The following is a 25,242-nucleotide window of genomic DNA, read 5'->3' as shown; positions in this document are numbered from 1 at the left end:
GCAGCGTGCATCAGTGCCACGAGGACAGCTTTGGGAAACAGGAGGGGAGGGTAGTTCGAACGGTAGCTCGAAATGGATCGATAAAGTCGTTTGCTCAATGTGGAAGCACGTTGCCTAGGCAGCTATCCGCTTCAAACCAATCTTTCCGAAAGTCTGTGGATGACATGTCCCAGAGCCCAGGAATGCTCCTACCAGCTGGGACATGCCAGAATAAACCTGTTTACCAGACGGCATCACTTAGCCGAAGCAAAAGGGAGCAGCGATCCATGGAGGCTGTTGACACTCATTCAAGCCAGCACTCGCTTGAGTGGCCCTGGAAACATAAAAGAGAAAGTGCCGTATGAGGTGACAAACTTAAGAAAGTATTTGTACGATTTTTCATTGTTTATAACCTCTCCGCTGAGTCGTCTATAAAGAGACATATTTATACACGATGGTTACCCTTATTCGGTAAATCAGTTCAAAGGGACAAAGTGAGACGTTATATATTTCAGAAAAGAAAAACACATTTTTTGGATATTCATACAAGTTTGCATTGGCCAAATAACATACGCATTTCATGTTAGTCTTACGTGCATATTTATCTGTGATGATGTATATGTGTACATAAACATTCACCCTTTTATATGTGATATTCACTCTGTTAACTTGATTTTCAATGTCTTTCTGTGGAGGAATTTGATTCAGTGTTGCCACAACTCCATCGCTGAAATAATAGCATTGACTATTCGTCTCGTTTGTGTGACTGGCTTATCATTTCAAGATGGCTTCTCGAGATTATTCTCCATCTTGGTACTCCACAATGACACTCCATTTTGTTGAATAACATGTGATAAAATGATTATAATTAACTTAATTTTAGGTAATGGGAGCAAAGGCGTCCATCTTCGCGTAAGGTCCTCGCCAGGTTTTCTTGAATTTGACGCGTACGAAACTTGGACAATGATTCAAGCACAGAACTCATTGCAACGATACAAAATTTATCAAAAAATCTCAGAATTAGAAATAATAGTAAAGTTTTGTATGTAATCAGGATTTTTATAATTACAGAATTTATAAGGTACACAATTTTCTGAAAAATACATTATTCTTAAGTATAAATTTTGGATTTATCACGAAATTATAGAATAAGAATGTTTTTATGAAACTTTAGATTTATCTTTCAAAATATAGATTTTATAAATATATTACAAACTTCGTTGACCAAATACGTTATTCATTGTATAATTTGAGATTTTATTGTACGTACAGAATTAATAACAAAGTTACAGAGTTACAGAACAATTTCTGTATTACAGAATGAATTATAACTATTAATTCTGGCACAAAATTACAGAATTTATTGTCCATTTGGTCACTGAATTAAAAAATTTATTGTGAATTCCAAAATTGTTAGAAGTTACAAAAAATTAGGTTTGAAATTATCTTTGATAAATTTTTTTATAAAATATTTATATCTTGTAAAAAGAAAAATAAGCCAACATATCTCATTATTTTTCATATATATATATATATATATATATATATATATATATATATATATATATATAAACAAAATTCAGAAAAAGGATGGAAGCTGTTTTTGAGACCTATATATGTACCCCCAATATGAACATTCATGTACTTTTATGTACCATAATTCTTGTTGTGATGTAATGAATAGTTTCTATGTGATTTTAATAAAAGAGGAAAATTTATTTCAGTATCTTTATGTCAACTCTCTCTCTCTCTCTCTCTCTCTCTCTCTCTCTCTCTCTCTCTCTCTCTCTCTCTCTCTCTCTCTCTCTCTCTCTCTCTATTATTTGGCACAATCAGATATCAGTACCAAAATACATCTGGTTCGATTCGTGCTCAAAGCTTAAGCGATCCATAGGTATTCTGAACGTGAGCATAGTGCTGTACCACTCATTCAAAGTACCCAATTAGCCTTACTACAACTCCTGGCTGATTTGTCCCTTTACACGAAGTTGCCTTCGGATTTAGAGTAGAAAATCCTACAGAGAAACATTGGTTAAACACCCATGTTGTTGCCAGCCAAGTAAGCACTATCTGCTGTGAATCTGGGACGGTGATTACTTCAGAATTCTCCGCCCACAAGCATCTTGATTGGCTGCCACTAAAATGTTGCCATAGGAGGTGTGTGTTATGAGTTTTGGACGCAACTAGAATGGTCTTTGCTCCGCTGTGACGTTATATCAATGCTCCTATGTTCCAGAGAGCGGTTTTGTGTTGTGAATTTGTGGGGAGTAATGGGAGTTCTGTGAAGTGGTTATGTAATAGGTAGGATTACTTCAGCAGGCTTGATAAATGTTGCCACGTAATATTTATCTATTGCTAAACTCATGTTTTTATTCATATAATTACTTTTTTAGACTACAATTTATAATTTATTGCGCAATTTTCTTTGAAATTTATTGATAATGTTGCATGATTAGTATGTTCTATTTTCATTATAGTGTTATGTATTTGATTACTAGATTTGATTTGTAATCTATTGTTCACATAGATTCCTGGCTATAATGGAGTCAGCGTAAACAATTTCTCAGTTTCATGTTTGAAAGTTCTTTTCCATCATCATTTTGTTTTAATCGTAATAATTTCTTGAAAATCTAATCGTATTAATAAATCAATGCTTGTGTCAGGGGTATTTAGCTGGAATAGGTGAAATTGTCTTTTGTGTTTGGTAGGTTTTGATGTTTAACTATATATATCCACGACTCTGTTCTAAAAAAAAAATGAATGCCAACAGGACTGAAAGAGCTAATCCAGTGGTGCCCTCTATTAAAGTGATGCACAACTAAAGTTTTATACCCTGCTCACTGCCCCACCAAGTGGGCACTCCCTGTACGCACCGCCTCTTTGAAAAGTAAATGTTCTACTTCATGTCTACCAGGGCGTTCTGCCTCTATTCTTCATCATTATTCCTTCTGAACTCGGAATCATCAACGTGGTGACAAAGTTGGATTCTCAAGAGCTGTAGACTGGAAATCTGTGAAAAATTCTAGAATCTACCAACTTGTCTCAGGAGCAGCTCTCAAATTCACCTATTGTCACCACCATGTGCTCTCAATCCCTGCATCTACTCGCACATATTCTGCGGACTCTCTCACTCATCAACTGATTAAACTGTGCAGTTTAGTGAATTGTGACATATCTACTTATGTCTGTGTGTCACTCTGAGTAACCCATTGATTCAAAACAAACTTGAACTTTCAGTGTTATCTGTGAGATAAAAAAATGTCTATAACGCCAACTGCTAAATACAGACTCGTATATGTAGGACTTACAAATACTATCAAATCAGAACAATGGCTGCTGCTTGGGTATTACTCGCTCCTAGGCATTTGAACATTACTTCTGGAAGTGAAGCTGGGAACTTCAAATTATGGAGAAGGCAATTTGAAATCTGTCTCAAATCCATTAAAACTGATAGTGAGGCCATAGAGTGGGAGACCAAGGTTGCTATTCTCTTAGCTTGTACTGGGCCAGATGTAATCAAGGATTTTTTATCAACTTGAATTCATTCAGGATGCACACAGAAAGGATCTTAAAGAGGTTCTGAAATACCTTGAAAAGTACTGTGCACCTATGAAAAAAGTGGTTGTGTCCTCTCTCAAGTTCTGGTCTATGGGCCATTTGACAAGTGTCTTACTGACTCGAAATTATTTGCTGGTGAGTGTACAGTAACTTTAGAACTAGTGTTTGTTACTAAGGACCAAGCCAGGTTACTGAATGAAATCAATCTTTACCTGTAATAAGCAGTCAACATCAGTTGTGCTGACGAACTGGCGTAGCTACACAGTTATGACTTAGAAAAATGGCAGAACATTGACTAGGTCAAAAGAAAGTAAAAGCCGTCCAAAAATTACAAAATCAACTGACCCCAGCAGTTTCCATCATCTCTGTGGCTTTATACAGTATTCTCCTCATTATCTGCCAAATCTATCTGATTACCTCAAACCACAGAAGAAATTGATGTTATCCTTCATCTCTCAGACTTTAAACAGTATTCACCTCATTTTCTGCCAAACCTTGCGGATTATCTCGTCCCACCGAGGAAACGGACTTGTGATGATGTACCGTGGACCTGAACAGCAGAGTGTGATGAAGCTCTGGATGCACTAAATAAAAAGAGTGCAGTTGCTCCAGTCCTAACTTTGACTTTCTACGATCCATCCAAGGTACTTGTCATCCAGGTAGATAGCTCCAAGGACAGAGTAGGTGCAGCTCTCCTGCAAGATGGGAAATCGAATGAGTATGCATCACGAACGATGAACAGCACCATTGGGTGATTTGCCCGAATAGAAAAAGAATATCTTGCTGCGGCATTTTGACTTGGACATTTCAACGAATACACCTACAGATGTGGTCATTGTCTAGGGTGATAACAAGCCCTTTGCCGTAACACTGTGAAAACTGCTCGGTCAGATCAGGCGATACGACAAAGTTTCAGTACCCCGAAGGGAAGAAACTGGTTCTTGTAGACATGCAAATTCATGCTGCTCTGTCAGTTACATCACCATAAATGCATTCTGTGAATGTGCTGAAACGTGTACCTGTCTCTGATAAACGGCCCAAAGAACTGAGATGTGCTACTGAAAAGAATAATGTGATGCACATTCTGGCCGCAACCATCCAAAATGGTTGGCCAGAAAAGGCTTGTGATGTAGACAAAAACATCAGTTTCTTTGTACTTTTTCCATTGAAATATTTCTTCCGCCGATTAAAGGTTTAAAGGCAACTCGTGAATGAGAGAGTCAAGAGACAGTGACAATGTCCTAGAGACTGAACATATGTAGGCCTACATTTGATCAGTGCCCAAACTGCTTCTCTACACAAGCTAGGATCAGGGAAGGCTAGGCAATGGCTGCTAATGACTCATAAGGTAGACCTACAGGCTTCCCCCCAAACCTCCCATTCTTAGCTCACAAGGATGGTGAGGGTGCAAACACTAAAGGAACTATCGAACTTAAGTGGGTCTCGTACCCCAGTCTGGTGATCACCAGGCAGAGACACTACCAATAGGCCACAACAACCCGGATTCTGTCACTGGGATTACATTATCTAAATATAGCATCTCCCAAGTACAAATTTCCTGTAGGCCCACTTTGTAACTTCGAATGGAAAACCACTCTGAAATGTTAGGCATATAGTGCAGTCGGTGAACCTCACGCAGTGTACTGTAGGCATTTCTTCCGCACGTAGCTACACCCACTTTGTAGCCTTCATCCCTCTTGCTGTGTAACCTCTTTTGAAAGGCCTCCCTGCCCCAGCACTGGATTAGACGGTACATATTAATGAAACCTTTAAAACAGATAAAGGTTCAGGTCTGGTCTAAGATGTAGACCTACACTAAAATAAATTAATGTAAAGTTCTGATAAAACCTATCACTTCCATACTCTAGGTCTATTTTCATCAGTAACATTATTAACAATGTCTAAATATGACTGTTCGTCTTGGCGAGCTCATCAAATGCCGTTTCATGATTTCACAGTAGTAGGCCTATTATTATTATTATTATTATTATTATTATTATTATTATTACTAGCTAAGCTACAACCCTAGATGGAAAAGCAAGATGCTATAAGCCCAGGGCACCAATAGGGAAAAATAATCCAGTGAGGAAAAGATATAAGGAAAAAGACAGAATAGTGTGCCCGAGTGTACCCTCAGGCAAGAGAACTATAAACCAAGACAGTGGAAGACCATGATACAGAGGTTATGGCACTACCCAAGACTGGATAACAATGGTTAGAATTTAGAGTCTCCTTTTCCTAGAAGAGCTGCTGACCATAGCTAAAGAATCTCCTCTACCCATACCAAGAGGAAAGTACCCACTGAACAATTACAGGTCAGTAGTTAATGCCTTGAACGAAGAAGAATTTTTCGCTTATCTAAGAGTTGTCAGATGTATGAGGAAAAGGGCGAATATGTAACGTAATAGGCCAGACTATTCGGTGAATGTGTAGACAAAGGGAAAATGAGCCATAACCAGAGAGAGGATCTAATGTAGTACTGTCTAGCCGGTCAAAGGACCCAATAACTCTTTAGAGGTAGTGTGATATATCTTCCTTGTGTTATTTTCTTTTAAATGTTTAATTATATTTCCTTATAATGTGATATGGTTACTATTTAAGATATATATTTCTTCCTTATATGTAAATTATTCTTTTTAGAAAGACTAATTTCTTGAAATTTTCCACGTTTTCATGTACTTCTAAATAACTCGAAAGCATTTTTTTTTCTTGAATAATTTTGACATGAAGAAAAAGATCTTGAAATATTTGGATTGAAAACAGAAATAAATTATTTTGAATATATATATATATATATATATATATATATATATATATATATATATATATATATATATATATATATGATGATGATGAAGTAAATATAAAATAGCAAAAATTATTATATTGTACCCTTATATAATTGGATAAATAATGATTAAGGTACAAGTTTGCCATATAGGTATAAAAAGGTATACGTTATTATCATAATAAGCGAAGCTAAAACCCTAGTTGGAAAAACAGGGTGTTATAAGCCCAAGGTCTCCAACAGAGAAAATAACCCAGTGAGGAAAGAAAGCAAGGCAATAAACAAACTAAAAGAGAAGTAATAAACAATCAAAATGAAATATTTCAAGAACAGTAACAACATTAAATGAGATATTCTATTTATAAAATATCTTCTTCTTTGTCTGCATCTTTATTTTTATATTTTTTATTATAATTTTATTTTCTTTATATCATTGTTTATCTCTTATGTTTTAAGACATTACTAGTATAAATTTGTATACATTTTCTTCTTTTTATTTTCATGTATACAGTATATATATATATATATATATATATATATATATATATATATATATATATATATATATATATATATATATATGTATATGTATATATATATATATATATATATATATATATATATATATATATATATATATATATATATATATATATATATTATCTTATTTTGTTTATATATATATATATTTTTTAAATCATTTATTAATAATTTATTTATATTCTATTTATAAACTATGAAAAATTAAAAAAGAGGGAAAGTAATAAAATAAAACAGTGTGCTCTAGTGTATCCTCAAGCAAGAGAACTCTGGTTCAAGAGAGTGGAAGGCCATGGGACAGAGGCTATGGCACTACCCAAGACTTGAGAACCCTTACCAAGAGGAAAGTAGCCAGTGAACACTTACATTGCAGTAATTTTAGATTGTTTTTATTTCCTTAGATAAATATATTAGTCTCGTACTCTGTGAAAAACAGTTATATTGAAATTTCATATAAAATGTGACTTTATGCAATTAGTGTTGTAAAGGCTGCTTATTCGATATAAAAAAATCAAAGTACAATTTAACTAAATTTTAGTGCTTTATTTACTTATAGTTCTGCAATATAAAAGTGGTTAAGTATATAATAGGTAGTAGATATAATTTTGATAAGATTCATAAGTATTTTGAATGAATGATTATAAAATCTTCTAAAATACTGTAGATTTAAAAGGGTAAGACAAATTTATCGGAGTTTACCATGTTACGTTTTCTTTCAAAGACATGCAAGTTTTCTTTGAAATATAATGGTTCCAAATAACATAATATTGGATTTTCATGCCACGAATGGAAAATTCGTATATAATATATAAAATATAACTTAAATAATCTTTTAAATGTGTTAATTAATTTTTCCCTAAATATCAACAAGGCACCAGCCATCCGTTAAGATACTACAGCTAGAGATATTATGGCCCTTTGACTGGCCAGAATGCACTACATTGGATCCCTCTCTAGTTACGGATATTTTTTCCTTTGCTAACGCCTACACTGAATAGTCTGGCCTATTCTTTCCACATTCTCTTCTGCCCTCATACACCCGATAACACTAAGCTAACCACACATGCTTTCACTGAAGAGGTTAACTACTGCTATGGTAAGCAGCTCTTCTATGAGGGCACTCCAAAATCAAACTACTGTTCTCTAGTCTTGGGTAGTGTCATAGCCTATGTACCATGGTCTTACACTGTTTTGGATTATAGTTCTCTTGCTTGAGGGTACACTCAGATACACTATTCTATGTTTCGTTATTTCATTTCCTCACTGTGCTATTTTCCCCGTTGGAGCCCAGGAGGTTTATAGCATCCTGCTTTACAAATAGGGTTGTGTCTTGTCAAATAATAATAATAATAATAATGATAATAATAATAATAATAATAATAATAATAATAATAATAATAATAATAATAATAATAATAATAATAATGCCTCAGACATGGATTTTGTTTATTGGCCTACTCTTAATTTTACATATAAGTAACTGTAAGTCCATATGATTTAATTTCGTTCTGAAAAAAATGATATATTGATATTATTTCGAAATTATATTTCAAACTAGAGAGTTATGGGGTCCTTTGACTGGCCAGACAGTAATACATTCGATCTTTATCTCCGGTTACGGTTCACTTTTCCTTTGCCTACACAGACACCGAATAGTCTGGCATATTCTTTACAGATTCTCCTCTCTCCTCATACACCTGACAACACTGAAATTACCAAACAATTCTTCACTCACGGGGTTAACTACTGCACTGTAATTGTTCAGTGGTTACTTTCCTCTTGGTAAGGGTAGAAGAGACTCTTTAGCTATGGTCAGCGGCTCCTCTAGGAGAAGGAAACTCCAAAATCAAACCAGTGTTCTCTAATCTTTGGTAGTGCCATAGCCTCTGTACCATGGTCTTCCACTGTCATGGGTTAATGTTCTCTTGCTTGAGGGTACACTCGGGCACTCTATTCTATCTAATTTATCTTTCTCTTGTTTTGTTAAAGTTTTTATAGTTTATATAGGAAATATTTATTTTAATGTTATTGCCATTCTTAAAATATTCTTTTTCTTTTTTTCCTTTCCTCACTGAGCTATTTTCCCTGTTGGGGTCCCTGGGCTTATAGCATCCTACTTTTCCAACTAGGATTGTAGCTTAACAAGTAATAATAATAATAATAATAATAATAATAATAATAATAATAATAATAAAACTTCCGAATCAATAGTTGAATCTGTTTGGAATTAAGAAATTCAGCTTTGGACAACTTATTACTTATCCGATAAGTAAGTTAACCTAACAATTTTATTTTGTAGTAAATTATTTTATCTGTTTTATATTTTAATTTAATTCTATATTATTATCTGCTGCTTTTTATTCCAAATAAATATTTTATAATTTTTTTATGGGTAGAATTTATTATGAAATGCAATCGGAATCAGCTGATTCACCAAACCAAAAAGTAAATAAACAAACCGTGCGTCCGAGTCGCTTGGGGTTCGACAAGCCTTTGGATTATTGGAAATTTACTTTAAATCTAATTATATATGAATTAAAGAGGTATTTAAGGTAACTTTTTATCCATAATAAGGATATATATTGCAATAAAGCACGGTATAACGCCCTAGTTTTATCCCTGAATGTGAGTTCTTGATTTAGGCTTATATTGGAGTGCCGATGACGGACGAGTTTTTGAAACAAAGAGCTATTTAAGGCCTGGGAGATTTAGGTGTATTTAGTCCTAAGGCCTATTTAAGGCTTCTATTGCATGTTGGCAGCCTTTGTAGTTGGTTTGGTCGGAATGGTTAAATAAGTAAAATGATAAATATATACTTAAGCACAATATTCCTGAGTAATTGTTCCTGGTGGATTTGGGAGCGAATACTACTTTTACTTTTAGGGATTTATTTCTCGCCCTCCATCAGACACTAAGAGTCTGCTCAGGCGGGCTTTGGTGTGTGAAAATAATTTCTTTCCAGTTAATATTTTGCTCTGTATCTTTTCAGTTATTCGCTAGCATTTGTATTCAGGCTTAATAGTTTTCAGATCACTATTATAACACTTTCCAAAGAGATAAGTCTTCAGGTTTTTCTTGAAAGCTGCCACATTTTTTTTATTCTTGACGTCAAGTGGAAGGTCGATGAAGAGTCTCGGTGCAGCATAACTAAACGTTCTTCCTCCTAGTGCATGATTCACACTAATTTTGAATAGTTTTATGATTTACAAAATATTATGTCAGAAATGAAGCCAGTTGGGAAGCAAACCCAGGGTCGTGACTTACTCGATAAGCTAAGGATACGATGGGCTAAGGCGGTGGTTTGCAGGGGGGTATAACCCTCCCCCGGTAGATAAGTAAGGCTACGTCTCCCAGGTTAGGTTAGTTGGCGAACCTTAAGTTAGGTTTCCTTTTTCAAATGTGGTTTTTAATTTAATTTCTAGAATTGTACACCCTTTCTGTCCCAACAAACTACAAAGGCTCCGTACTTTGAACTTACTTGATACAAATGATTTTGGGAAACTCATATACTTCAATTTTTAAATTCCGAAAGTTATAATCGAAAAACCACATTCTATATTGCAAACAAACTTGAAAACACCATCTAACCTAAGGCTCCCAACCTAACCTAACCCAGGAACCTTATCCTTCCCTACCTATCTCCTGGGGTAGTGTTACACCCCTCTGCGACCGCTGTATCCTTAGCATACCCTAAGACTACATCAACCATTTATTTGCTAACCAATCGTCTTCTCTCCTAGCAAGGTAACACTAAATCATAATCTTGTATTTCAGACAAAGATAAATAAAATTTGTCCCATGATGAATATCTAGTTGATAAGTATAGTAATAAAAAAGTTTACATTTGTCACAACCAACTACAGTACATAAACCCTGTACTATAATTTATTATATTGTAAAATTGGCTTCAATTAAACCATCCCTATTTGGGCATTTGAACACTTTCATAAAATAGGTACAGTGATTTACAGACAATTTAAGTCTAATATTTTAAATGCCATAATAGTACCAGCATTTTATTTATTTTTGCTGAGTGAATTATTGCAATTTACTTGAAAAAGGCTCTTATTTTATGTTACTGAGAGGAAGAAATATTGTTGAAGCAACCTTCATAAAGTGAAGAAAATCAATTTATGCAATTAAGATAATGGTAAATCTTCTTGAAATAAAGGCAACTATATTATTTCTTTTCTAATTGATGGGGTAGTTTGTAGCAGGATGGGTGCATATCATTTCTTTAATAATTAGGTTAGTTTTGTGTAGAATGAGTTAGGTTGTTAAGGTAAGGTTAGGTTAGGTAATGATATGTAAAATAAGGTTTAGACGTTTTTACTTAGTTTTCTAACTTTTTAACTGTGACCAAACTTTCTAAAAATGCTGCAAGTTATTCTATATTTTAAATTAATTACAGTTCTTATATAAAGCAATTTTAAATATTTAACTTAGCCGGTGAATATATAATAGCTGCTACTCAGCGGCTCGACAGAAAACACACTAAAAAAACTCGCGAGCGATCGCTATGAAGGTTGCGGGTGTGCCCACCAGCGCCAACTATCGGCCAGATACCACTCTTGCATGTAAACAAACCCTTCAATTCTTCTCTGTCGACCTTGACGACAAGACGTATCAATACTCGCTGTAGAACCTGGAGTTTTCTCAACATATTTGGTGAAGTACTTCATTTTGGTTTGAGCTTTCGCAGTGCAGGTGTTTTATCTTCATCTTAAATCTTGAACTCGTTTTTGGATAGATTTAATTTTTGATGACAAGAGAGAGAGTATGGACTTTCTTTGACTTTTAAATGGCCGACCCTTCCCTTAGACGGAAGTGTGTTTTAGGCTTTTAGCAATTATCTTATCACGTTATAAATTAATTATAGATTTTCCTCTATATATTTTATATCTCAACCGCCTTTATTAGGCCTCTTCGATTAGCTTTCCATTTATAATAAACATCAAAATAAATTTTAATGATTTGTTTATATGCGACCTTTCCTGAGAGTAGGCGGTCCTAACTTGGAAACCGAAGTTAAACAACGTTGAGCCCTTTTCAATCGTAAATAACTTTTACAGAGCAAATGATTTAAAACTTATTAAATGAATATTTTTTAGTAAATATTTTATGAAAGTTTTTCTTTGAATAGTCTTCGTACTGTTTCAAAGATGAACTAACGTTTAGTTTATTTATGCTACGCAGTTTGCGCTCTATCGTTACGATAGAGAGAGAGAGTATCACGGTTTCACTTTGCAGAAAGAGTAAATCGATTCTGATGTTTTGTTCATTTTTCTTTCAAAGCTTAAATGTTTTAAATACTATTTTAAAGGAACTTTTTAATTGAAAAACCTTTCAGTTTTTTCCTTTGGTCAAATAACCTGTTTATTGACGAAAGGTAAGTGGGCTCTTCTCTTCGGTGCAAAATCAATAGAGAGAGAGAGAGAGAGATAGAGACGGAGAGAGAGAGAGGAGAGAGAACGTTCCGATCTTTATTCTCGTCCCAAGCGAGTAACGTTGTTCTCGAGTCAGCTTTTTACTCTCGTCCCTAGTCTCTGTACGGGGAGAAAGGATAAAACGTTTTTAGTTTTTATTCTCGTCCCAAGGCACTGTACGGTGAGAGATTGAAAACGTAGTTTTGAATGAACTAGTGTTTAGTCTCCTTCCCAGCCACTGATCTTTTTATCTTAAAATATGTTTACTTTTTTTTTTTTGCTTGTTTTAATGTGCTTACATTATACGACTGATTTCACAATTATAACCTTTTGATGAGGGTAGAATTGCGTGCTTCAGGTAGAAATCCGTTTTATTCATACCTAATGTGAATTGTTAAAAAATTCGATTTCAGTGAAATAAGTGCAAAACAGAAAATCGTAGTGATAAAGTGATATTGCGCAAAGTGTTATCAGTGTTGCGACCGAGGGTTCGTCTGTTCGTGCCTGTCGTTCGCCTAGTCCGAGACCTCTTGCAAGCTCCCAAGCCCAGGGAAGAAGTAATGTCGTACGACTTATGGGTTCGAGAGGCCTTGATCAGCGAACAGACGTTCCCTCTATGGTATCAGGCGTATCTCACCAAGATCGCCCCTACCATTAGACGAGAGAGACGATTTTCTCCTCGTCATCCGAAGGCTTTTCGCATAAGAAACCGTGGAACAAGGTTTCGAGGCCCTTTAAGCGAAAGTCAGTCCTTTCAGGACAGGTCCAGCGTCCTGGTTTTAACTATTAGGACAGCTCTGACACTATGCAGTCATCGGAAGACTGCTCGCCGCCTAAACAAAAACGTAACACAGGCTCCGAGAGTCTTTTTGTAGGCAAGGTTTTGCAGTCACAGACGTTACCCTCGTCTCTTACCGCAACCATTCCCGTTGATCCTAAATGAGTTGTACGGCAAGACATGCAGAATAAGCTTGCCTCTCTTATGGAAGACTATTCTGCCGATAAGGTTCACGTTGATCCTAGCCGTTTATCTCATCGAGATCCTGGCCTTCAGCCGCCCAAACGAACCTTTGTGCGTCCTGTTGACGTTGGCGTAGCTAAGTCACGTCAGTCACGATATGTAGAGCCTCACTCGATGCGGTCACGTGTTGGCTTTCAGCCGCATTTGGACGTTAGGCTGCTTCCTAATGCTCCTGTTGACGTTCAGGACGTTCGCCAACCAGCGGAGTTGACTTGTTTTGACGCTGAGCGTCAACTACCGCAGTCTAGAGTTGTTTTGACTGCTCAGACAAGGCAGTCAAAACAGTCTCGAGTGGACGCCGAGCGTCCTCCCGCACCTGTTGTTGTTGACAGTTCACAGACTGTTAAGCAGTTACATGACGTTGCGTCCTGGTCCGCTACTAATGCACCAGTGCGTGTGGACTCTGCTTGTCAAGCATTGCCACCTCGGCAGGTCTCTCCCTTGCTTGAGACTCGGCTATTGTCGGACAAGGTTCCTTCAGATGAGGAAGTTGCTGTTCCCCCTCCTACTGATATTCCCTTGAGGACTCTGTCAGACGGAGAGGAGCCTAAAGATGCTTAGCTCTCTATGGACTTTAAATAAATCATACTGATTTTTAAGGATCTTTGTCCGGATCTTTTTGTAACTGCTGCTCCTCGTTCGCCTAAACGTCAGAGTTTACACTAGGCCTAGCTACTTCGAAGCTGTTGTTTTTATAAGCTAGTGCTCTCTTGCTCTTCTAAGAGAGCTTTACGTTTGCTAGGCGACTGGTTTATCACCAGGAGGAGTTTGGGGGAGACAGCCTTTGCTTTCCCTATTTTTAAGCTGGCTTATAGAGCGAGAGTCTGATATGACACTCATAGACTCTCCCTGGCGCCTGGCCATGAGACGCTCCAAGATTTTATGGTCTACTTCAGAGCTAGACCATCTCCTGTTAGGAGTTTTTTCGAGCGTTTGAAGTTTTGCTGTACAATTATGTCATGCATAAACAAGGCTTTCAGGGATGGCTCCAATGATCTGACAGCCACGTTCTCTGCAGGAACAAGTCCCTCAGGGATGGCTCCATGATTTGGCAGCCATGTTCACTGCAGGAGTACGTAAGAGGCAAGTGCGCTCAATGTGTTCATTGTCAAGACAAACTTCACGATGAAGTCTACCAGGCTGTCTTGACAGCATTAATGGAAGGCGACTGGATGGTCTCTCTCGACCTTCAGGAGGCATACAGTACTTCCACATTCCTATACACCCGGATTCCCAACCGTTTCTGAGGTTTGTTTACAGGAATGTGGGGTACCAGTTTCGAGCCCTGTGCTTTGGCCTCAGTCCTGCTCCTCTCGTGTTTACAAGGCTCATGAGGAATGTGGCAAAATCCCTCCATCTATCGGGGATCCGAGCCTCCCTGTACTTGGACGACTGGCTTCTCAGAGCATCGTCCAGTCTTCGCTGTCTGCAGGATCTACATTGGACGTTGAGTCTGGCCAGGGAGTTGGGACTTTTGGTCAACCTAAAAGTCCCAACTGATCCCATCCCAGATTATTCTATATTTTGGGATGGAGATTCGCAGTCCAGTTTTTTTTTTTTTTCGGGCTTTTCCGTCTGCCACCGATTAGAACAAGCCCTGCTCGAAGTCCAACTAATGCTGAAAAGATAACGTTTATTCAGTCAGGAGTTGGAACAGTCTCGTAGGGACTCTCTCATCCCTGGAGCAGTTTGTCTCACTAGGGAGACTACACCTTCTGCCTCTCCGGTTCCATCTAGCCTCTCACTGGAACTAGGACAAGACGTTAGAGAAGGTATCATTCCCAGTCTCCGAACCAGTAAAGGCATGCCTGAAATGGTGGGACAGCAATATCAGTCTGAGAGAGGGACTATCCCTAGCAGTCAAGAACCCAAACCACGCGTTGTTCTCAGACGCGTCGGATTTGGGTTGGGGTGCGACCCTGGACGGTCGGGAATGCTCGGGTCTGTGGACCTCAAGTCAGAAGAGCATGCACATCAACGGCAAGGAGCTATTAGCAGTCCACTTGGCCTTGATGATATTCGAAAGCTTCTTCGAAACTAAGTGGTAGAGGTCAACTCAGACAACACCACAGCTTTCACGTACATCTCCAAGCAAGGAGGCACACAATCCTTCACGCTGCTCGAGATCGCAAGGGACCTTCTCTTATGGTCAAGAAATCGAGGCATCTCCCTGTTGACGAGATTCATCCAGGGGGACTTGAACGTCTTGGCAGACTGTCTCAGTCGGAGGGGTCAGGTGATACCCACGGAATGGACCCTCCACAAGGACGTGGGCAAGAGTCTTTGGGCTACTTGGGGTCAACCCACCATAGACCTCTTTGCCTCCTCGTTGACCAAAAGGTTACCAATCTATTGCTCTCCAGTCCTAGATACAGAAGCAATCCACATAGATGCGTTTCTACTGGATTGGTCTCTTCTGGACTTATATGCATTCCCACCATTCAAGATAGTCAACAAGGTACTGCAGAAGTTCGCCTCTCACGAAGGGACAAGGTTGACGTTGGTTGCTACCCTCTGGCCCGCGAGAGAGTGGTTCACCGAGGTTCTTCAATGGCTGGTAGACTTTCCAAGAAGTCTTCCTCTAAGGGTAGATCTGTTACGTCAGCCCCACGTAAAGAATGTCCATCAAAGCCTCCCCGCTCTTCGTCTGACTTCCTTCAGACTATCGAAAGACTCTCAAGAGCTCGAGGCTTTTCGAAGGAGGCAGCCAGTGCGATTGCAAGAGCTAGGAGAGCTTCTACCATTAGAGTATACCAGTCGAAGTGGGAAGTCTTTCGAGACGGGTGCAAGTCAGCATCTGTGTCCTCGTCCAGTACCTCTGTAGCCCAAATCGCAGATTTTCTTTTACATCTGAGAAAGGTTCGCTCCCTTTCAGCTCCCACGATTAAGGGCTACAGGAGCATGTTGGCTTCGGTCTTTCGACATAGAGGCTTAGATCTTTCCAACAATAAAGATCTCCAAGATCTCCTTAAGTCTTTCGAGACCTCTAAGGAACGTCGTTTGGCAACTCCTGGATGGAACTTAGACGTGGTCCTAAGGTTCCTCATGTCAGACAGGTTTGAGCCATTACATTCAGCCTCCCTGAAGGATCTCACCCTCAAGACACTTTTCCTAGTGTGCTTGGCTTCGGCTAAAAGGGTCAGTGAACTTCATGCCTTCAGTAAGAACATCGGCTTTTCTACAGAAAAAGCCACTTGTTCACTTCAACTTGGTTTCCTGGCCAAAAATGAACTGCCTTCTCGTCCTTGGCCTAAATCTTTTGATATTCCTTGCTTATCAGAGATCGTAGGCAACGAACTGGAAAGAGTATTATGTCCTGTTAGAGCTCTTAAGTTCTATTTAGCTCGTACTAAGTCATTACGAGGTAAATCTGAGGCATTATGGTGCTCAGTTAAGAAACCTTCATTGCCTATGTCAAAGAATGCTTTGTCATATTTTATCAGATTTTTTAATACGAGAAGCTCATTCTCACTTGAATGAGAAAGACCGATGTTTGCTTAAGGTTAAGAAGCACGAAGTTAGAGCTATAGCAACCTCCATGGCCTTCAAGCAAAATAAATCTCTGCAAAGTATTATGGACGCGACTTTTTGGAGAAGCAAGTCAGTGTTCGCGTCATTTTACTTAAAAGATGTCCAGACTCTTTACGAGGACTGCTACACACTGGGTCCATTCGTTGCAGCGAGTGCAGTAGTGGGTGAGGGTTCTACCACTACATTACCCTAATTCCAATATCCTTTTTAATCTGTCTCTTGAAATGTTTTTTAATATTGTTTTTTGGGTTGTACGGAAGGCTAAGAAGCCTTTCGCATCCTGGTTGATTTGGCGGGTGGTCAAAGTCATTTCTTGAGAGCGCCCAGATTAGGGGTTTGATGAGGTCCTGTTGTATGGGTTGCAGCCCTTAATACTTCAGCTCCTGGGAGTCTTTCAGCATCCTAAGAGGATCGCTGGGCTTCGTGAGGAAGACAGACTTATAAGGCAGAGTGATCGTCTAAGTTAACTTCCTTACCAGGTACCTATATATTTTGGTTTTGTTATATTGATAACTGTCAAAAACTCTTAGCTTATACGCTGTAAACTTAATTAACTCTGGTCTCTACCCACCGCCTTGGGTGTGAATCAGCTATTATATATTCACCGGCTAAGTTAAATATTTAAAAATGATATTTTAATTATAAAATAAATTTTTGAATATACTTACCCGGTGAATATATAAATTAAAGGCCCTCCCTTCCTCCCCAATAGAGACGCAGCGGGACGAGAAGAATTGAAGGGTTTGTTTACATGCAAGAGTGGTATCTGGCCGATAGTTGGCGCTGGTGGGCACACCCGCAACCTTCATAGCGATCGCTCGCGAGTTTTTTTAGTGTGTTTTCTGTCGAGCCGCTGAGTAGCAGCTATTATATATTCACCGGGTAAGTATATTCAAGAATTTATTTTATAATTAAAATATCATTTTTTACTTAATTTGCATAATTTAGCCTTGGAAATTAATTCTCTTTGCAACTTTCAGACGTATTGGGACCTGCCTGGGGAGTGGTGAGTGTCCCACACACAAACAGCTGCGAGAGACGTTTAGGTATCTATCCCATTTGGAGGGTCCTCAGTTTGAAACTGTTGTTTTTGGACGCATAATGTAATTCAGGTTGTATATGTGGTGAGCATTTTATGCTTGTGCAGTACAAAATTTTTATTGATGTTCCCAGAATCCCAAAGTTATGCAATGAATATTTGTTCTGGAACTGGAATACAAACCTACACTATTTAGCCTATAGGGGTATTACTTTCTGTGATGCTGAAAGGACGAGCCATTAAAATTTTAGCGAGGGTTAACTACCTATCCCACTAGTTAGTGTGGGTTAGGGGGCGACTAGCTACCCCTCTCACTCACACACCTGTGACTGTGGTTCACTTATACCTTTGGCTCAGAGGGAGAGCGCTTGTTGCCGCTATTCCTCCTCGTCTATTTTGGACTGTCATTAATCTTTGTCATTTTTCAATATTTAACTTAGCCGGTGATTATATAGCTGCAACTCTGTTGCTCGACAGACAACTCTACGGTAAAAACTCGCCAGCGATCGCTACACAGGTTGCGGGTGTGCCCAACAGCGCCATCTGTCGACCAGATACCCAGTTCTCAATGTAAACAAAGACTCAATTTTCTCTCTGTCGAGGTGTCGACAAGACGTACTTACTCGCTGTTGCTAAACTGGAGTTTTTTCACATCTAATTGGTGAAGTACTTTATTCTAGTTTTGAGCTTTCGCTGTGCAGGGTTTCTCTTCACACAAATCCTTGAACTCTTTTTGATAACGGATTCTATGTTGATGACTTTTTGATAGTTTTTTTAATTTCCCTTTGACCAATTCAAAATGGCTGACCCTTCACAAGTCCCCAAATTTAGGAAGTGCAATGCTAGGGACTGTTCAAGGCGTCTTCCGAAGGCTTCTATCGACCCTCACACTGTTTGTTCCAATTGTCGGGATAAAATCTGTCAATTGGAAGATCGGTGTGAGGAGTGCGTTGGCCTTTCGGAATTCGATTTTATCGAATTTCAAAAGTATACACGTAGGCTAGAGAGAGATAGAGTTAGGAGAAGTTCTTCTCGTTCTATTGATATATCCTCTCCTCATGCCCCACAACCTATTCCTTCCCCTGTAGTGGTTGCTCCTAATCCCGCTCCTGGCACTCAGGAACCATCGATGGCTGATATGATGCGTGCCATCCAGGCTCTGGGTGAGAGAGTTGAGTCCCTTGCTAGTGACCGTAATCAGCTCATGGCGGATGTGAAGGAGCTTAAGTGCAAAAGTGCAGTGGGAAGTGCTAAAGTGCCGAGTGATAGTGTTGTGGATAGTGTTGCGCTTGAGGGTTCGTCTGTTCGTGCCTGTCGTCCTCCTAGTCCGGGACCTCTTGCAAGCTCCCAAGTCCAGGGGAGAAGCAATGTCGTACGACAAATGGGTTCGAGAGGCTTTAATCAGCGAACAGACGTTCCCTCCGTGGTATCGGGCGTATCTACCCAAGATCGCTCCTACCTAACTAAGACGAGAGAGCCCATTTATACCTCGTCTTCGGAAGGTGTTTCTCGCAAGAAACCCTGGACCAAGGTCTCACGACCGTTAAAACGCAAGTCGGTCCCTTCAGCGCAAGTCCACTGGGTCAGTTCGGACTCGCTGCCGTCATCCGATGACTGCTCACCGCCTAAGAGAGGCAAAGCGGTACCGCTTCAGACAGTAACACCGTCTGTCGCCGCACCTGCTTCCGTAGACCCTAAGTGGTCTCTACTGCAAGACATGCAGTCTAAACTGACGTCTCTTATGCAGGACTTTCGTGCGGAGAAGGTTGCTGCCGCACCAGCTAGTGCAGTACCTAGCCTACAACCTTCCACACGATCAGTTGTGCGTCCTGTGGACGCTGAGGTAACCTTCTCACGCACACCAGTTGAGAGAGTTCCTCCACCCATGCGTTCCAGTGTGATCTGCCAGCCGCATGTTGACGTTAAGCGACGCACGGAGGTTGCCGTTGACGTTCGGGAGGTTCAACAACCGTCAGAGTTGCTTTGTTTTGACGCGGTGCGTCAACCTCCGCAACCCAGTGTGGTTTCCACTGCGCACCCACATCAGTCCAGACAGTCTGGAGTAGACGCTGTGCGTCCCCGCGCTGCCATGGTTGTTGCCAGCTCACAGACTGGGCAGCAGTTCCATGACGTTGCGTCCGGCTCAGTCACGCATGCACCCGTGCGACCGGACTCAGCGAACCAGCCGTTACCTACTCCGTTGCCGTTTCCTCATCAGTTATCGGATGAGGGACTTTCTGATGATGATGTTGCTGCACACATAGATGAACCACAATCAGATTTGGACGAACCTAAGTCTACTCAACCCTCTTTGGACTTTAGGAAAGTTTTGGCCATTTTCAAAGAGCTGTTTCCGGACCAGTTTGTTTCTGTGGCTCCTCGTTCTCCGCCGTCAGAGTTTGTGTTAGGCATGCCGTCTACCACTCCTGCCTTTACTAGACTCGTCCTCGCACGCTCGTCCAAGAGAGCTTTGCGGGTGATAGGAGAATGGTTGCAGTCCAAGAAGAGTTTAGGGAAGACAGCCTTTGCATTTCCCCCTGCTAGACTCTCTTCTAGATCGAGCGTCTGGTATGCCACGGGAGAAGTTCTCGGCTTGGGAGTTCCTGCCTCTGCCCAGGGCGACTTCTCAAGTCTTGTAGACTCTCCCCGCCGCCTTGCCATGAGACGCTCAAAGATATGTTGGTCATCTTCGGACCTGGACCACCTTTTGAAAGGTATCTTTAGGGCCTTCGAAGTTTTTAACTTCTTAGACTGGTGTCTAGGAGCCCTAAGCAGAAAGATCTCTCCGACAGAGAAAGAGACTTCCTTGCTCATTATGTCCTGCATGGACAAGGCCGTACGTGATGGGTCTAATGAGCTTGCTGCATCTTTTATGTCCGAAGTCCTTAAAAAGCGTGAAAACCTATGCTCATTCCTTTCAGCTGGAGTTACACAGTGCCAGAGATCCGAGCTTCTTTTTGCTCCTCTTTCCAAGTGCCTTTTTCCAGAAGACCTGATTAAGGAAATAGCCGCTTCATTGATACAGAAGGACACTCACGATCTTGTTGCGTCCTCTGCTCGCAAAGCTACCCCTTTGCCTACCTTGTCAGCTAGACCAAGGATGGACACTCCAGCGTCCCGTTTTATTCCGCCCTTTCGTGGCAGAGCCTCCAGCAGAGGAGGTGCTCGTGCCGAAGGTAATCGAGGAAAGAAGAAAGGATCCAAGTCCTTTAAGGGCAGAGTCTGACTGCCCGCATCTTCAGGCAGCAGTGGGAGCCATACTCAAGAACTTCTGGCAGACCTGGGAAAAGAGAGGCGCAGATGCACAATCTGTGAAGTTGCTCAGAGAGGGGTACAAGATCCCTTTTGTACTGAAACCCCCTCTAGCAACGTCTCCCATCGATCTCTCTCCCAAGTACAGAGAGGAAGACAAGAGACGAGCCTTGAAACAGGAAGTGTCTCTTTTACTAGAGAAGGGAGCGGTGGTCAAAGTCTCGGACCTTCAAACTCCGGGATTCTACAACCGACTCTTCTTGGTGCCGAAGAAGACAGGAGGGTGGAGGCCGGTGCTAGACGTCAGTGCTCTGAATGTCTTTGTCACAAAGCAGACGTTCTCCATGGAGACCACAAAGTCAGTCTTAGCAGCGGTCAGAAGGGAAGACTGGATGGTCTCTTTAGACCTAAGGGACGCCTACTTCCACGTCCCCATCCACCCGGACTACCAACCTTTTCTGAGATTCGTTTTCGAAAAGGTTGTCTACCAGTTTCAAGCCCTGTGCTTTGGCCTAAGCACAGCTCCTCTTGTGTTTACGAGGCTGATGAGGAATGTAGCCAAATTCCTTCATTTATCGGACATCCGAGCCTCCCTCTATTTGGACGACTGGCTTCTCAGAGCTTCATCCAGTTGTCGCTGTCTGAAGGATCTAAAGTGGACTCTAGATCTGACCAAGGAATTGGGTCTCCTTGTCAATATGGAAAAGTCACAACTGGTCCCATCCCAAACTATTGTGTATTTAGGGATGGAGATTCACAGTCTAGCTTTTCGGGCTTTTCCGTCGGCCCCCAGAATAAGCCAAGCCCAGTTATGCATCCAGAACATGCTGAAGAAGGAACAATGTTCAGTCAGGAAGTGGATGAGTCTGGTAGGGACGCTATCATCCCTGGAACAATTTGTGTCATTAGGAAGACTACACCTCCGTCCTCTTCAATACCATCTAGCATTTCACTGGAAAAAGGACAAGACGCTAGAAGCGGTCTCGATCCCCATTTCCGAGAAGATGAAGTCTTGCCTGACTTGGTGGAAGGACAGTATCAACCTAAGAGAGGGTCTTCCCCTGGCTGTTCAGACTCCCAACCACGTTCTCTTCTCGGACGCATCGGACGTAGGCTGGGGCGCGACATTAGACGGTCGGGAATGTTCCGGACTGTGGAACTCGAGTCAAAGGATCATGCATATCAACTGCAAGGAGCTACTGGCAGTACATCTGGCCTTGAAAAGCTTCAGGTCTCTCCTTCGAGGCAAAGTGGTGGAAGTGAACTCGGACAACACCACTGCCTTGGCGTACATCTCCAAGCAAGGAGGGACCCACTCACTGACGTTGTACGAGATCGCAAGGGACCTGCTCATCTGGTCAAAAGGTCAAAACATATCACTAGTAACGAGGTTCATCCAAGGCAACTTGAATGTCATGGCAGATTGTCTCAGTCGGAAGGGGCAAGTAATTCCAACGGAATGGACCCTCCACAAGGATGTATGCAAGAGACTTTGGGCCACTTGGGGCCAACCAACCATAGATCTCTTTGCAACCTCGATGACCAAGAGACTCCCAATATATTGCTCTCCAATCCCGGACCCAGCAGCAATACATATAGATGCCTTTCTCCTAGATTGGTCGCATCTAGATCTATACGCATTCCCACCGTTCAAGATTGTCAACAAGGTACTGCAGAAGTTCGCCTCTCACGAAGGGACAAGGTTGACGCTAGTTGCTCCCCTCTGGCCCGCGAGAGAATGGTTCACCGAGGTACTTCGATGGCTAGTAGACGTTCCCAGAAGTCTTCCTCTAAGGGTGGACCTTCTACGTCAGCCACACATAAAGAAGGTACACCAAAGCCTCCACGCTCTTCGTCTGACTGTCTTCAGACTATCGAAAGACTCTCGAGAGCTAGAGGCTTTTCGAAGGAGGCAGCCAGTGCGATTGCTAGAGCAAGGAGAACATCCACCCTTAGAGTCTACCAATCGAAGTGGGAAGTCTTCCGAAACTGGTGCAAGTCAGTATCTGTATCCTCGACCAGTACCTCTGTAGCTCAAATAGCTGACTTTCTCTTATACCTGAGAAAAGAACGATCACTTTCAGCTCCCACTATCAAGGGCTACAGAAGCATGTTGGCATCGGTCTTCCGGCATAGAGGCTTAGATCTTTCCAACAATAAAGATCTACAGGACCTCCTTAAGTCTTTTGAGACCACGAAGGAGCGTCGTTTGGTTACACCTGGTTGGAATTTAGACGTGGTACTAAGATTCCTCATGTCAGACAGGTTTGAGCCGCTACAATCAGCCTCCCTGAAAGATCTCACCTTAAAGACACTTTTCCTAGTATGCTTAGCCACAGCTAAAAGAGTCAGTGAGATTCATGCCTTCAGCAAGAACATCGGATTTTCGTCAGAAAAAGCTACATGTTCGCTACAACTTGGTTTTCTAGCCAAAAATGAGCTGCCTTCTCGACCTTGGCCGAAATCGTTCGATATTCCCAGCTTATCGAATATGGTAGGCAATGAACTAGAAAGAGTCTTATGCCCTGTGAGAGCTCTTAAGTTCTATTTAAAACGAACTAAACCTTTACGAGGCCAATCTGAAGCTTTATGGTGTTCAGTTAAGAAACCATCTTTGCCTATGTCAAAGAATGCTTTATCCTATTTTATCAGACTGTTAATACGAGAAGCTCATTCCCATCTGAGTGAGGAAGACCAAGCATTACTGAAGGTGAGGACACACGAAGTTAGAGCTGTCGCAACTTCCGTGGCCTTTAAGCAAAATAGATCTCTGCGAAGTATAATGGACGCAACCTATTGGAGAAGCAAGTCAGTGTTTGCGTCTTTTTATCTAAAGGATGTCCAGTCTCTTTACGAGGACTGCTACACACTGGGACCATTCGTAGCAGCGAGTGCAGTAGTGGGTGAGGGCTCAACCACTACAATTCCCTAATTCCATACCCTTTTAATCTTTCTCTTGAAATGTTTTTATTGTTGTTTTTTTGGGTTGTCCGGAAGGCTAAGAAGCCTTTCGCATCCTGGTTGATTTGGCGGGTGGTCAAAGTCATTTCTTGAGAGCGCCTAGATTAGGGGTTTTGATGAGGTCCTGTTGTATGGGTTGCAACCCTTGATACTTCAGATCCTAGGGGTCGATCAGCATCCTAAGAGGATCGCGAGGCTCCGTAAGGAAGACGTACTTAAAAGGCAGAGTAATTGTTCAAGTCGACTTCCTTACCAGGTACCTATTTATTTTGTTTTTGTTATTTTGATAACTTCTAAAATGAAATAAAAACTCTTAGCTCATAAAAGTGTAAACATATATTACTGGTCTCTACCCACCCCCTGGGTGTGAATCAGCTATATAATCACCGGCTAAGTTAAATATTGAAAAATGTTATTTTGATTATAAAATAAATTTTTGAATATACTTACCCGGTGATTATAAATTAAATGACCCTCCCTTCCTCCCCAATAGAGACGCAGTGGGACGAGGAAAAAATTGAGTCTTTGTTTACATTGAGAACTGGGTATCTGGTCGACAGATGGCGCTGTTGGGCACACCCGCAACCTGTGTAGCGATCGCTGGCGAGTTTTTACCGTAGAGTTGTCTGTCGAGCAACAGAGTTGCAGCTATATAATCACCGGGTAAGTATATTCAAAAATTTATTTTATAATCAAAATAACATTTTAACTTATGTTTGTTCCTATGCTGATACAAAGCCTCATTCTTTACTATATTTTAGTACGAGCTGGAAAATACAGTAGAAAATCCTTAACAAGGTCGTTAACGAACGAACAGTTATATATCTACCTGTTACAGGTGGGGAACCGCCGGTCAGTAGCTACTGTTTACCTGCAATCAAATTCTAGCCGTTGCAGTGGTAACACTGCTGCTCCTGCTTTTGTTTGACTGGCAGACTAGCCTTTCTTTTTTGTGCTTTTGATTAATTCTTTTTCTTTGTTGGATGTGATGTCCTCAATTATGAGGAAGTGTCCCTAGGTACCCCCGAAATCCTGTGGCACCTTTATGTTGCCGCTGGAGGTGGATCCTCATTCCCTATACCCTAGGTGCAGAGGTCGTAGGTGCTCTGAAGGCTCCCCCTACCAAGGATGCAGAGAGTGGTCACCT

General features: G+C 40.8%; 2 protein-coding genes across 5 annotated transcripts in view; both read left to right on the top strand.

The window, feature by feature from the left end:
• Nucleotides 1-1,294, top strand: part of LOC137618724 (neural cell adhesion molecule 1-like) — a 35,823-nt gene extending 34,529 nt beyond the window's left edge. For both annotated transcript variants that reach the window (XM_068348892.1, XM_068348891.1), the window contains exon 17: nt 1-1,294. This exon is cut by the window's left edge and continues 247 nt beyond it. In XM_068348892.1, coding sequence (XP_068204993.1) covers nt 1-344 — 344 coding nt within the window. In that variant the 3' untranslated portion in view covers nt 345-1,294.
• An 8,010-nt stretch (nt 1,295-9,304) lies between these two features.
• The window catches only part of LOC137618723 (zinc finger protein 665-like), a 78,909-nt gene continuing 62,971 nt past the window's right edge, over nt 9,305-25,242 (top strand). For 2 of the 3 annotated variants that reach the window (XM_068348888.1, XM_068348890.1), the window contains exons 1-2: nt 9,314-9,417; nt 17,824-17,889. The gene's annotated coding sequence lies outside the window, so the exon portion shown is untranslated. Of the gene's footprint in view, nt 9,418-17,823; nt 17,890-25,242 lie in introns of all 3 variants that reach the window. The other variant, XM_068348889.1, reaches the window with a different exon arrangement.

This window comes from Palaemon carinicauda, chromosome 25 (assembly GCF_036898095.1).
Source record: "Palaemon carinicauda isolate YSFRI2023 chromosome 25, ASM3689809v2, whole genome shotgun sequence".
Lineage (NCBI taxonomy): Eukaryota > Metazoa > Arthropoda > Malacostraca > Decapoda > Palaemonidae > Palaemon > Palaemon carinicauda.
Note: the sequence above shows the minus strand (reverse complement) of the source record. Positions and strands in the feature narration are given on the sequence as shown.